Raw genomic sequence first — 13,551 nt, forward strand, 5'->3', positions numbered from 1 at the left:
CTTGAACCCCGAATATTTGCCCCAAATGACGACTTACGGTATGTTGAGGAGCTGGATCTGTCTCGAGCGTATTCGATCAAGGTCTCTCGCTTCTGACGTATGCGCAGAGGCACTGGAGGCGGTTTTCGATCCCACTACGGTCCCATGCGGCGTACATGCACGGCACCTGCCACTTGTAACGTGATGTCAATCGCTGGGCGACACAAATGGATACAACTTACTCGTTGAACCGGCGGCGAACCGCCGTGTCCCTGCTGCTGGCGCCCAACCGACGGCCCAACCGGTGCCAGTTGAGCGACCCGGGGCACCATGGTGGACGACTTACTATGCGACTGACGCGCAGCTGGCTCCTACCGAGTGAAGTTCACAACTTGGAGAGGACTTCCCTGAGGCATGGTCGAGTACTCCATTGGCGTTGCAACTAGTCATACAAAGCATCAAAAATCATAGCCGTCTCTGCCTACTGATGACGAGTTAGAGCCGCTAGCATCTCGGAAAGATGGGGTGTACTCGCGCACTTCGCCAGTGGAACTTCCTGCTCTTAGTTTGCATTACAAATAGTCATAAGCGTTTCTGCCTACTGACATCGAGTTAGATGAGACAACATCTTCAACAAATAGGGCGTAATTGCGCACCTTGTTGCCGGAACTTCCTGTTCCTCCTCTCCCATTCATCAACCTTCACACCCACAAGCAATGGCAAGTCGGCGAAAATAAAGCCCTGCCCATCCGTCTCCGCATCCCTGATCATCTGGTCGCACTCCGAGCACAGGCCAGGGATGTAATCCTTCAACTCCGGCCACCACCTTCTGAAGACGGAGGCGCTGCACATGCGATCCACATGCTCATGCGGCAGATCAGCATGGAGCGAGCGCAGGTACTCCGTGTCGTCCTCCTTGTTCATACAGTAAATTGATGGTCTGCCGTTAAAGATTCTGTACGCCGCCTGAACCCGCGCCGTGATGAGCTTTTCCTTGGCCTGGAGGCACCGCCTAAGGTCGGCAGAGCTGAGAGACTCGCATGTTCCGTCTTTGTGGACGAAGCCGTCGAGGATCTGTGAGCCAAGCTCGCAACACTGCGCAAGTGCAAGTAGTCCGCTCCTGTCAAACGCGCGACATTGACGACTCCGATGGCACATATAGCATTCGGAAGCTCCTGGTCGTGTCGCTCTTGGAGGGTGGCATAGTCGTCCGGGTAGAGCGTACGGAAGTACTGCAGCCCTTCCTCAACGACCCTGTCGACCTGATACTTGTGGGCTAGTCGAATGCAGGGCAAAACTGCGTGGAAGGGCCGCATCGGGGGGGGGGGGGGGGGGGGGGGGGGGGGGGGGGGGGGGGGGGTGAACGGGCTTGCATGGCGTGTATCGGCCCATATGCACGACCTTGGGCAAACTGCTGGGACTCACCGAATGTGCTTACTGGGCATAAGAGCGCGCAAGAAATGTCTCAAGTCCTCCGGAGAGTCTGCGAGTGCTACGACGTGAGGCGCATCACTAGACTCGGAGGTGGCTTCGCCAGGAGACGGTTGCGGCAAGGAGAGCATAACCCTGAAGAAAGGCGAGTGTGCGACCAGAGGACCCTGGTACACCTTGAAGCGAACTCCTCTGGCTTCGAGGATGATATTGCCGTCGTCGAACCAAAACTCAGCATCCTCAGTATCTCCCTTCTCCCCGTCCTTGGTCTCCAGGCGTGCGCGTTTCCTTGAGGCTTCGCCAGACATGGTGAGAGCGAGCTCAATTGGTGGTATCGGATCGTATGTACCCTCGAGGATTACGGTGATGATGATGGGCTAAGCTAGGGGGCACGAGGAGGGTGTACTGATTACTAATTAGACCCCAAGTAAATCACCGGTAAGAAAGTGTGTAAATCCCTTTACTTATCGCGCCAAATCGGTAATTACGTGGGTTATCAGGTGCTAATACGTAATCGGACTACTTATGCCACATATTCGCGTTACTGTTCAGACGACAAGCAGAGTCTTCGCACTGGTCTCGAATTCGAAGGAGACCTCTTGGATCCTAAAGGAGGAGAACCCCCGCGAGAGACCAAAATAGTGGTACCGTCTTCAAACCACAATTCGTCTTGCTGGTAGCGCCCAAGCGCCCAAGACGTTACTGTGCGTTGTGACCAGGATCACGTGCCCGTGCCTGCTACCAGTAACGCGACGGCGTAACGTCCACTGTACGACTGAGATACTTGTACATCCCATCCTCTGCCTGGTATCCATGCATGGCTGAGTCGTCCCCGAGCGCGCAGCAGTCCGCGACGAAGTGACACTATTTGCCTAGAATTAGTTGCACCATATCATGTTATTCTGTGCGTGGACATGTCACTTGCGATCCTCCGGACATGGTTCTCATTGGATCCGGAACTGGCCCTCCGCGGCCCGAGCCCGCAACTGTCCATAGATCCATCCTTCGCCATCGCCGCCGTCAATATGGCTCGGCTCACTGGTGCCACCGACATCCTGCCGATGGCGATCAGCGTTCATGTCATGCCAGGTATATTGAGACTCACTGTATGGTCCGGCCAGGCATGATGATGCGGAACAAGTGACAAAGAGCTTCTGGAGAGTCATCTAGTCGAATGACCTCACAGGAATTATGCGCAGTCCTTTGGGGTTGCGGGATAGAGAACGTGTCGTTGAAGATGGAGGAGTGGATGGCAAGCGGTCCTCGGTACACTCGGGACGCCACACCTCGAGCGAGAAGAACGACGTTGCCGTCCGAGAACCAGTACTCGGAGTCTCGTTCTGCGCCACATAGCTCGAGGTCCGCTTCGACGTCGGTATGCGGATGAGGAGTGATGGTGATGCCGGATGTCGACGACCGCCGCGCCACATCCTCGGGTCCCGCCGTGCCAAAGTGCAGAGTCAAACATGAATCGAAGTGGGTATTGAAAGGTCCAAGATGAATATAACAGACGACGGAGCCACAGAGGATATACATATGGGCAGTCCAGGTGCTCTCTTGAGGTGCGCCGCACGCTGCGTGTCTTGAAGAAGGGGCGAGGTGAGGCGCTCGACTTTCATGGCCTACCGCAGACGAACAAGATCGCAAGTTGAACGTTGCTAAGCTAATCGGGGACTGAGAGTTACAATAGGGCATGTGGCGAGCGTTGGTACCAGAGCGCTGCGGTCGCCCTCATTGTGGACCTGTAGCCACGACGAGATCAGTAGCCACTCGCAAAAGCGATCAATATGATATGCTCACCAAATTCAGGTCGTAGACGGTGAAGGCATCTTGCCCCAGTCCTCTACAACAACACCCATGATGTCGGGCAGGCGAGAAAATATATCGCGCCCAACGGTTACCGCCCGATCTACCAAGGCCGTTCGACACTCTGAACATAGCTCCGGCATGTTCGTCTTGATGGAAGATACCCAAGGCCCGAGCGGTGTCGGCGCACACAGTCCCACGGATACGAGAGACCTCCAGTAAATATTGATCTCGTCCTCACAATCGGAATCCTGACATTCGTTGAGGCTAGGTGCTCGGATATCCAAGAGCTGGTGCAAGAGCTTCATCTGCTCTTCGATCAGCTTGTCCCTCGCTTTGAAGCAGAGCTCGAGGTCGTGGTCGCTAAGCCGCTCAAAAGTACCGTCACCTCGTTGAAATCCTTCTACTATGCCGGACTCCATCTGGCAGCAGTCCATGAGGGCGACGGGGAGAAGGTCGAGTGCGCCGGTGAGGCGCGCAAGGTTCACGATACCGATCGGACTGAGGAGCTTGGCCCTTTCCGTTCTGTTCTCCCTCCAGTAGACATCGAGATCGTCGGGGTAGACTTGGCGGAGATATTCGAGGGCCTCTTGAACGAGACCATCGATCTGATACTTGATTCCGATCCGTATCCAAGCTGACAGCCTGTCGTGATCGACTTTGGGGAAGCCGAAGGGACTGCGGACAGTGCGTCAGTTCTGGCTTGTCAAAGATAGACACGGCGGTGTAGGATCAGACTCGTTGCGCCGCTTTATTCATCCTCACTCTGGCAGCTCCGATGGATTATACACATGTGCCAGATTGATAACCAAGTCTTTCCGATGAAGCTTATCAGAAGCCGACTTGGAGAAAGCCGAACGGACTCCATACCCGTCAATTCGGACATGGTGAGGGTAGACACGAAGTTTGTGACGACAAAGAGAATTATAACTCACTGCAGAGCATTGGCAGGCATTATAACCTCAAAGACATATTTGAGATCATCGGGAAAATCTTCTAGGCGCACCGTTGGAGGGCGTACAGGGTTACTGGACGCGTCCTCCGGTTGTGGGAGAGAAAGCATGTCTTTGAAGACGGGAGAGTGCTTGACCAATAAACAAGCATAGACCTTGAACTCGACATTACCCGCTAGAAGAATGATGGTTCCGTCCTCAAACCAGTATTCTTCGTCCCGTACCGGCTGTCCTCCTGCATCCGAGTCGTCAATTGCCTCCGTGGCGGCGTCTTCTTGGACTTCGGTTCGGGCGCGCTTTCTTGAAACATGTGCAGACATCATGAGAGCAGCAAGAGCAATATATGAGCAGAGATGTGGCTAGGACGAGATTGGGAGTTGAGAAACTTGGGAACTTGAAGGGCGCGCGGGTGCTGGCAGTCACGTGCGATGTTGTAAGCGCCCTGACACATCCGCTCGCTTTTGCCGTATTCGTGTATGTAAACTTTTCGCGCACGTCGATGCAGTCGTGTAAGTACCAGGATTCGAGCATTGAGCGAAGGGTGGATAGTTTCCGCTGAAGATCGGTCTTCTGGCGTTGGGCAGACCTAGCTGATCATAATCATTCCAACAGGCATGGAAGTCGTGTAAAGTGATGACGGTCCAGAATTTTCGCAACCTAGACATCCCCTGGACATGAGTCCCTCAAACCGCCGTCATGGTTCTATCTCCGCGATCGTGAGACGATGCGGTTACAAAGCGGTGTAGGCTAACACTCGCGTGCGAGTAAGTACCAGCTCTCAACAGTCTCCGATGTCGGACGGCCCTATGTCCAATAAATACGACGTCAGCTCCGAGTCCATGGTGAACCTGCGTCGTTTGTGCCCCTCTTGCCACTGTATGCCGGACGGAAGCTCAAGGAAAAATCTCTCCGAAAGCTGTAATGCTTGTGTCTGGAATGGCATTTCAGCCGTACCCCGATGTTTGACATCGATGGGCATGGTGCAAGTCATCGGAGGACGTCCAACTTTGTACACTTCCCTCTGCCCGTTCTCCCGCCCCAGTTGACAAATAGCTTACCTCTCACTGCACAGGAATTACGACAGCTGACGACCGCAATTTCACCCCAATTCCTCGCAGTATCGGAGAATAGCACCCGTCGCAGTCATCCACGATACCTCCCAGTGGCCTAGGACTATCTACGCCCGACCTACGCCGACCTCCACCCTGGCGGCGCCTGTTCAACATGGCGAACCGCTCCGGAAGACGCTCACCGGTCAAGCGCGTTATGCGAAGCGTCAGCGCTCCAGGCGCGCGTCCCCGTCCCCCTTGCAGTCTCGAACTGCGTCGAGACTCTACGTGTCCTAGCCCGCAGCTGAGGTAGGTTCTGCAGCTCTATCGCGATCACAATCTGGAGATCTCGGTCTCTGGTGGTCGTTTGAGTTCACCCCTGGCGACGTACTTCTTTGCGATCCCGTCGTAACCTCCAAACCGGTCTAGCCTGCTTCGAGTCTCCTGGACGACCCCCAAAATCCCATGGCGTTGCATAGTTCTGACGTCTTTATGGCCCCCGTTTCGTCATTCCGTTCCATCGTTACTCGACCATTCGCCCCATGTCTGGCATGTGTTCAACGGGATATCAAGGTGGGCGGCGTGAAGCCACATACTCCCGTCTTCCGCATGGGGACTATGCGTCTGAGGAAGCAGGCTCGACCAACCGAAATGACAGCCTCGTACTCTGATCGCTCCCGGTTATCACCACTGTGTATCTGGCGAGCGTGGGTGACAGGGCTTCTATCGTCACTCGTGGGCAGACTGGTGATCAGCCCTCCGGCCATAACTCGCCTCGCAGCAAAACGCTCAAAGACCGGCCGGTCTTTGATGCCTCTCACACGCACCACCGGTCTACGATGGACACATTTTGCGTCGGCGCCCGAAGGTAATTCCGGAATCACGTCCCGAATAAACGAGGTTACCCGCCACTTCGCCGATTGACCCACGAAGCATTCACGCTCAGCCCATCTATGTTCAGTCCCCGACAAGCTTGCACACTGATGCGCCGAGCGGAACGGACCCCAGCGCCAGCGAAATTTCCTGATCTTGGGCGGCGTCTATCTCAGCTGAGTGTTCCGAAACGCGATTGCAAACTCAGCCGTCGTTCTATTCCGGAGTAAATTGCTGCCTCCACCCAAACGTCCACAATCCCCTCCAGCATGCTCAGCTTGAATGACGAGCCGACCAATCGATGGCTTATAAACTCGTGCTCCCCGAAACCACCCCCCTCTCCCCAACCCTCCCAACTGATACCGCAAGATGGCTGCCATCTGGTCCCAGCTCGCGCTCGCCACCTCCTCGGCGCCCGCTGTCTTGCTCGTCGTCCTCGTGGTCCTTGGCGCGTACGTCCGGTTCCGCAGGAGCGTCAAGTATCGGTATCCGCCTGGCCCGAGGGCGTTGCCGTTTCTCGGCAACGTCCACCAGCTCCCGATGGACTACCAATGGCGCAAGCTGGCGGAGTGGGGCAGGCAGCACGGTATGGCGCTCCCTCGCTCTCCGGCACCTATCGGACACTCACATAAAGCACACCCCGCAGGCGACGTCGTGTTCGCGAAGTTCTTCCGTACCCCGGCCGTCATACTGAACTCTAAAGAGGCCGCAGTGGAGCTTATGGAAAAGCGGAGCGCCAAGTACTCAGACCGGCCGCCATTCATCCTGCTCAAGGAGCTGTGAGTTAGGCCCTCCGCTTCGCAGCGTGGCGTGGACGATAACTGACGTGGCCGCAGAATGGGCTGGGATAGCGTCCTGAACAACCTGCCTTATGGGGAACGCTTCCGCAAGCACCGGAAATGGTTACAGGATGCCTTCGCCTCTAAGCCTGTCGTCATGGGCTACCGCCCTATCCAGCGGCGGGAAACCTACACGCTTCTGTCTGGGTTGTGCGACAGCCCCGAGCACTTCATGGACCACCTCCAGCGGTGAGCACGCAATTTCCTTTTTGTTCAGACCAAAGCCGTAACCTCGGATCGCGCAGGTGGGCGGGTGCGATCATCCTCGAGATCGCGTATGGTTATCGCGTCACGTCGGACAAAGATCCCTTGGTGGAGGTCGCCGAGCGGACCACCGTGGAGACGGTGCTGGGCGGCAGTCCGGGTTCCATGCTTGTGGACTTCTTCCCCATCCGTACGTTGCCGATTACCCGACTGTGACCGCGACGACACCCTGACCGGCCTTTCCTACAGTACGCCATCTTCCTCTATGGATGCCCGGAGCGGGCTTCAAGCGGCAGGCATTCCTCGTCAAGAGTCTCGTCAGGCAGACACTCGACACGCCGTTCGCGATGGTTCAGCGGGCCCTGGTATGGTTCTTTTCCCATATCCGATCGGCTTCTTCTGACTGGGCGGGGCTCGACATCCAGAGGAGCGGAACCGCCGCACCGTCCTTCACGGCGACCTTGCTGGAAGAAGCCGTGGCAGAAGGGAAGCTAACGGCCGAACACGCGGAGGACATCAAGGGCGCAGCAGGCGTAATCTACACCGGTACGTACACCACGACCTGCTCCCGGCATTAGTGGCGTTAATGTGATATTCGCAGCGGGCACCGACACGGTATGTGTGGTCATAGAGTTCCAAGTTCCACGTTCCTCGCCCCGCAGCAAACCTAAGAGCCTCATGTTCCCGTGCTAGACCGTCACCGCGCTGAAGACGTTCATCCTTGCCATGGTGCTGCACCCGGAGGTGTACAAGAAGGCGCAGGAGGAGATCGACCGTGCGATTGGCCGGGAGAGGCTACCCGATTTTGAAGATCGCGAACAGCTGCCTTACTTGGAGTGTGTGCTGAAAGAAGTCTTCAGGTACGTGTAAACATGTAGCGTGGACCGTGCTTTGCCGACGAGTCACGACTCGGGTCCGGCGTTTCCTCCTCATCATTCACTGACCCCTTCTTCCTTCTCCGTGCCTAGATGGAACGCGCCTGTTCCCCTCGGTTAGTACCATTGCCACGCCACACCATGCGGACCAGTCCGTAGCTGACCCGCTTTGGGATAGGCGTGCCACACAGAGTTAGCCACGACGACGTGTACCGGGGGTACGATATCCCGCAGGGCGCGATGGTCATCCCGAACATCTGGTATGCGTACTATATAGCTGTCCATGTCAAACTGTAACTCGTCTTCCTGACCTAGAGCTGAAATAGGTGGATGACCCAAGACCCTGAGGTGTATCCTAACCCGGCGCGCTTCGACCCTGACCGGTACCTGCACATGTCTGCGGAAGAGTCCGAGCGGACGGACCCGCGCAACGTCGTCTTTGGGTTCGGTCGACGGTGAGTCATGATTTATCCTGGCTTCGACGTTGCCGTCACTCTGTCCTCATGCACGTCGCTCATCTCTCTCGCTCTCACTCTTTAGGGTGTGCCCCGGTCAGCTCTTCGCAGACGCGAGCGTGTGGCTCGCAGCAGCGAACATCATCGCGACCATGGACCTCACATTCGCGAAGGACAACTTCGGGCGCGACATCATCCCCGAGCCTGCCTTCATCTCAGGATTCGTCAGGTACGTTTGCTTCATCATCCACCACCGCCACCGTCCACGCCCGTCCGTCTCAGCGCTGACATCGGCATACCATACCAGCCATCCCAAGGCGTTTACATGCTCCTTCCACCCGCGCTCGGACCGGATACGGGGCCTCATCGCACACATGAGCGCGGTCAACATCGTCACCTCTTGAGCGATCCACGAATATGATTACGCCTGCTCAAGCCCCTTGTTGTTGAGCGATTATGAACATTCTTCCCACTTATAGTGTACTCGAGTACGATTTACGGCCTACACTCTACAGATACCCCTGGATTATGTCGCCCTCGAAGGTTGGTTTTCGGAATACTGGGACGCAGCAGCTACGGCATCATTGATGGCCACCGTGTATTGATTAGGATTAGTACTACTTTGATATCCACTGTTCTGGCCCTGAGCAGAAGTTGCCCTTTCGGCGACGCCTCCCGCCGCGGAACAGCCGGTGTTCTAAATTACACACACGACCAATACATTGCACACTGATGGTGAAACGGTATCATGCTTGCCTTCCACGCCTTGGGTAGCAAGCGGCGTGGGTTCGACTCCCGCTCAGTGTAATCTTTTCGTCGTCATATGATTTTGCCGTTGCGCGCGGAACTGCTCCTGCCTATGTGCGTTGTGTGCGTTGTGCGTTGTGCGTTGTGCGGTGTGCAAGGAATGTTGCGGCTTTGAAAGGGAACCCAACCACACCGACGGGACCTGTGTGTACATACATCTCGACATGTTACAGCTGGCCAGGAAACGATAGACCGCTTCCGGGAAACGCAGCTTGTGGGGTTCGTGTTTGTCCGCTCCATGGGACAGTAAGCAATAGCCAATGGGCACACCTACACACGCGTCTAGATGGAGGAGGTCCATCGTCACTAGATACATATGGGCGCGCCCCAGCTTGCCGGTGTTTGTTCATAAACAAGGCCCCAAACGTGAGCGAAACTCGAAAACGGTCTATCGTTTCCTGGCCAGCTGTATACGCCGCAGCATTTCAACGTTCACCGGTAACCGAGTGCGGGCCATCTCAGCACTTAGAAGCCAACACCGAGATCCGAGGGGAGGAAATTGGATGAGATTCCTTCGATCGATCAGACACATACAAGACAAGACAAGACATACGTATACTCGAGTACTCGTACTACTCGTACATGGCTCCCTCCAAAGGTAGACACAAATGGCCTTTGGGAGCCTACTGATACTCCTCCAAGTTGCCAGCGAACAGCGAGCAGCGAGCAGCGAAGCGTTCTCGAGGCAGAGCACGCTGCAAGCTACTTCCAAGCTCCAAGCCGCAAGACCGGCGTGACCGTACACGCTGTTGCGTATGCGACTATACAGTACCATGACTACGACGACCTGAGCGCACGGTGTGTTGACAGTTGGATGTCCGGCCCACGAGTGGAGGAACTGGGACTGGGACCAGGCCGTCGAGGTCTTCCTGCCCTGCCTCCGCCTTGTTATAAGTTATAAGTTACATTGTCATATTGTCATATTGTCACATCGATCTCATCGCTCGTGTGACGCGCCACTGTGCCCCAACTTCGAAGTTCGAGCACGGCACGGGGGCTTCGCGTTCTCAGCTCCTTGCCGCTACGGTGCACGGCGCACAGCGCACGGTGCACAGCGTGTCCACTCCACGGACCAGTGTCCGCCCCCCGTGCGTGCAGGCTACAGGTCCAACGGTCAACCGCGGGATGGTGCTGGTGCTGACGAGGAAAGGATATCAGCCTCGGCTACGGTTTACGGTTTACGGGTTTACGGTTTACGGGTTTACGGTTTACGGTTTACGGTTTGCTGGTACTGGTACTGGCAGCGTCAAGAAGCGTCCACCCGGGCCCCGTCGATGTCATCCAAGAGGAAGAGAGGGGAAGAGGCGCACTACTTACATACCTCGGGACTGGAGACTGGATTCTAGACCGCGACCGCTTGACGTTGACCTTCAAATTCAGGGTGTTCGTCAGTGATCCCTTGAAGAACGAAGAACGAAGAACGAAGAACGACAGACACCTCGAGCTCGAGCGCACATCTCGGGTCGCGGGTCGCGGGTCGCGGGTCGCGGGTCGGTTCAGCGACGAGTCACGACGACGACTACGACGCCTCTTCTACGCGCTCAAGCGCTCAAGTCCACAAGTCCAAGTGCGAGGTGAAGCCGAAATTGAATCAAAGTCAACGATGCGACGCTGAACGGGACTGTTGCTCGATCGGCTGTACTGGTGGTAAGCGGTGAGTGGTAAGTGGTAAGCGGTAAGTGGTAAGCGGTGAGTGGTAGGTGGTGAGAAAAGTGCGTATACGTGGACGCGTGGATGATGGGGGACATGGACATGGACATGCATACAGTATAGGTGGGTAGGACTCAGTACTCACCATTCGACTCGGCTCGACTCGGCTCGGACATTCACGTTCACATGATCATGATACCCGTCCTTTACTTGAAGCTTCGACTCGACTACTGCGCGCACACATCCACACACACACACATCCACACGCACACACAATGACGACGTCGCTGACCGTTGAACGTTGAACGTTGGACGTCCGCATGTCGCACGGGCCGATCAGTGACTCGGATGCCATTGCAATTTGCAATTTGCAGAGACAGCACACCGACTCCCGACTCCCGACTCCCGACTCCCCGAGAGAGAGCGATCCACCCTCGAACTCGAACTCACCCATGCTGGGGCCCGGGGCCCGGGGCTCCGCGAGGAGCAGATACGGCCACGAGAGGTACCGGTGTCCGTCGCATGCCCGAGCTCGAGGAGATGTGATACAGGTACAGGTACAGGAAACCGAAGAGGCAGTGGACACCCTTCCTGTCTCTGTCTGTCTGTGTGTGGCGTGGGAGGAACTTGCACTTACAGACACCCTGAACATGGCGGCCGCCGGCGACCTCCTACCTCCACACGCTCAGGTCCACTCGGGGGGGAGGGGGGGCGGAGGACCTCCAGTGTCACCGTCACAGAGGGTCGCGCGGGTGACCGGTGAGGGTCCGGGCAGTCGGGCTTGTACATGCTGAGGAATCCGGAATCCGGACGGCCCGCACTGCCCGTGTCAAGCCTGGCAGCACGTTCACGCATTCACGCGGCGGGTTCGTCCGGCGTCCGGCGTCCAGAGTGAGAGAAGGACGGCATCCATCCTGGGACCCTGGGACCTGGGCGAAAGGCAAGAGGCGAGAGGCGACCCCGACCGGACAGTGGAAAGACTTGGAGAGCTTACATACAGGAGGTTCGACGTTCGACGTGTCCGACCGGCCAAGAGGTGTACGTGTGCCAGTACTCGGACCGCGCGAGGTTATCTCCCCCGCCGCCTTTCCTCCAGTTTCGAGTGGATAGAATGCAGGATGAATTATCCACCTTTTGGACCGTTTTCCTGTGAAAGCTGAAAAAGGTTAACTGCGTACGCGCGGGTTGGTTATCTCGACTGTTCGCCGGCCTGCCTGAAACGCTCGGATGCTTTCCGTGAACGTTGAAGGAGACGAATGACGATGTGCATGACGCTGTGGCGCGTCCTAGAGCCTAGAGGCGGGTCGGCGTTCTGCGTTTGAGAACAGAACTAGTACTCCTGAATCAGAAGTCATGCCGGACAGGGAACGTAAGTAGGAAGGACCCAGTGGGCGGCCGGGCAGGCGATCATCGCCTTGACAACATCGCTGTTTCTTGTCACAGGTCGCACACACAACCTACTTACTCATGATATCCCGGACGGTCGACTGACAATGCACGAGAGTCGGGAATTGCAAGCTTGCAAGTGCGCCGGTCGGGGATGGTTGTCTGGTCATGGGTCCGCGTCTGTTCCTGGGGGAAGAGCTTGGGTTGCCGGGAGTCAGAACAAGAGCCGTCGACTAGGTGTAGGATTTGTTATGTGGGTGAGAACCGGTGTCGCAGTAAGCAAGGAGTGTGGGCGATCATGCGCACGGTCGGTCCGCCAGAAGGGAGACTTGGCGCGGCGCGAGGACAGCCGGCGGCAGAGGGTGGAGGGTGGAGGCACCGCCACTATCAGTGATCGTAGAAGTTGAACGGGGTTACGGCTGAGTGTCCGGAGGCTCTGCAGCAGCACATGCACATGGGAGACGCGGACAGTAGGACAAGGGCGGTTAGGTAGCTACCACCGGTGGAAGGAGTACGAGCGGACGAACGTTGGCAAGGAATGGAGAGACAACGTACAGTTCTGAATCAAGGAACCGCGAAGCCTGTCTTTGCAAGGCGTCCCGGACGTGTCGGACTCTGAGCGGGACGAGGGCGGGAAGAGGGGGCAGCCGACGTCGGTTTGTCGAGGTCAGGAGACTCGGGAGTCGGGGTCACGCTGGAGTGTGGCACAAGGAGGAAGAAGGAGGACAGGATGATGGGAACAGAAGACGGTTATGAAACGCTTGACGGGGGTGAGAGGAAGACGGGTCGCGGCGGCCAGTCGAGGTAGGCTGGTGTTGGTGATTGGGCGCAGTAGAAGGCGAACATCGAAGGTGGCCTTGCTCGGCGGCGTGACACTGAATGGTCTGACGCCGCGGTAGTCGGTCCATCCATCATCAGCTGAGCAGAAGCCGTCTCTGCCGTCGACGCGGCGAGTGCACCAGCTGGCAGTCTATTCACGTGCTGTCGCTGCATATCAAGTCGAGAAGGCGAAGACAGACGGCGAGGAGGGGTCGCAAAACGGCCGGTGGAAGAGGGAAGAGGGGAGCAAGGCCGCGGCGAGAAGGCCGAGAAGGAAAAAACACGACGCGTTACGTCACCCACGGGCTGTAAGCGCCGACGAGGATGATGGAAGAGGAAGCGACCCCAGACCGCCCCATGGCACACGCGAGCCCGTCTCCGTCCATCCTCAGCTTCCAGCCATGAAAGTGCATATATAATCCAAC

General features: G+C 56.8%; 6 protein-coding genes and 1 non-coding gene across 7 annotated transcripts; 3 read left to right on the plus strand and 4 right to left on the minus strand.

The window, feature by feature from the left end:
• Positions 1-551: 551 nt before the first annotated feature.
• L226DRAFT_572897 (uncharacterized protein) lies at positions 552-1,718 on the minus strand (the record flags this gene model as incomplete). Its single annotated transcript, XM_067684750.1, has 4 exons — positions 552-577; positions 636-1,053; positions 1,116-1,255; positions 1,418-1,718. 4 exons carry the CDS (start codon positions 1,716-1,718, stop codon positions 552-554), a joined length of 885 nt encoding a protein of 294 aa, XP_067533363.1.
• Positions 1,719-2,029: 311 nt separating this feature from the next.
• L226DRAFT_147200 (uncharacterized protein) lies at positions 2,030-3,565 on the minus strand. The gene is made up of 3 exons (XM_067672405.1): positions 3,211-3,565; positions 2,516-3,152; positions 2,030-2,465 (listed from the first exon to the last, which is right to left on the minus strand). The coding sequence occupies exons 2-3, from the start codon at positions 3,103-3,105 to the stop codon at positions 2,303-2,305; spliced, it is 753 nt and encodes a 250-aa protein (XP_067533364.1). The 5' UTR covers positions 3,106-3,152; positions 3,211-3,565; the 3' UTR covers positions 2,030-2,302.
• Positions 3,216-4,489, minus strand: L226DRAFT_572898 (uncharacterized protein; the record flags this gene model as incomplete). Its single annotated transcript, XM_067684751.1, has 2 exons — positions 3,216-3,894; positions 4,152-4,489. 2 exons carry the CDS (start codon positions 4,487-4,489, stop codon positions 3,216-3,218), a joined length of 1,017 nt encoding a protein of 338 aa, XP_067533365.1.
• A 1,812-nt stretch (positions 4,490-6,301) lies between these two features.
• L226DRAFT_147098 (cytochrome P450) lies at positions 6,302-9,015 on the plus strand. Its single transcript, XM_067672404.1, has 13 exons — positions 6,302-6,677; positions 6,738-6,870; positions 6,928-7,119; positions 7,176-7,324; positions 7,384-7,499; positions 7,560-7,680; positions 7,736-7,749; positions 7,828-7,994; positions 8,103-8,125; positions 8,188-8,269; positions 8,336-8,464; positions 8,550-8,693; positions 8,772-9,015. Exons 1-13 carry the CDS (start codon positions 6,461-6,463, stop codon positions 8,866-8,868), a joined length of 1,584 nt encoding a protein of 527 aa, XP_067533366.1. The 5' UTR covers positions 6,302-6,460; the 3' UTR covers positions 8,869-9,015.
• A 175-nt stretch (positions 9,016-9,190) lies between these two features.
• On the plus strand, positions 9,191-9,271 carry L226DRAFT_t177. The gene has a single exon. It is a non-coding gene; the product is annotated as a tRNA-Gly (tRNA).
• Positions 9,272-11,138: 1,867 nt separating this feature from the next.
• Positions 11,139-11,795, plus strand: L226DRAFT_147236 (uncharacterized protein). The gene has a single exon (XM_067672406.1). The coding sequence runs from the start codon at positions 11,242-11,244 to the stop codon at positions 11,713-11,715; it is 474 nt and encodes a 157-aa protein (XP_067533367.1). The 5' UTR covers positions 11,139-11,241; the 3' UTR covers positions 11,716-11,795.
• Positions 11,796-12,974: 1,179 nt separating this feature from the next.
• L226DRAFT_147238 (uncharacterized protein) lies at positions 12,975-13,356 on the minus strand. The gene has a single exon (XM_067672407.1). It carries the CDS (start codon positions 13,298-13,300, stop codon positions 13,058-13,060), a length of 243 nt encoding a protein of 80 aa, XP_067533368.1. The 5' UTR covers positions 13,301-13,356; the 3' UTR covers positions 12,975-13,057.
• Positions 13,357-13,551: the final 195 nt, after the last annotated feature.

This window comes from Lentinus tigrinus, assembly GCF_003813185.1.
Source record: "Lentinus tigrinus ALCF2SS1-7 unplaced genomic scaffold L226scaffold_21, whole genome shotgun sequence".
Taxonomy (NCBI): domain Eukaryota; kingdom Fungi; phylum Basidiomycota; class Agaricomycetes; order Polyporales; family Polyporaceae; genus Lentinus; species Lentinus tigrinus.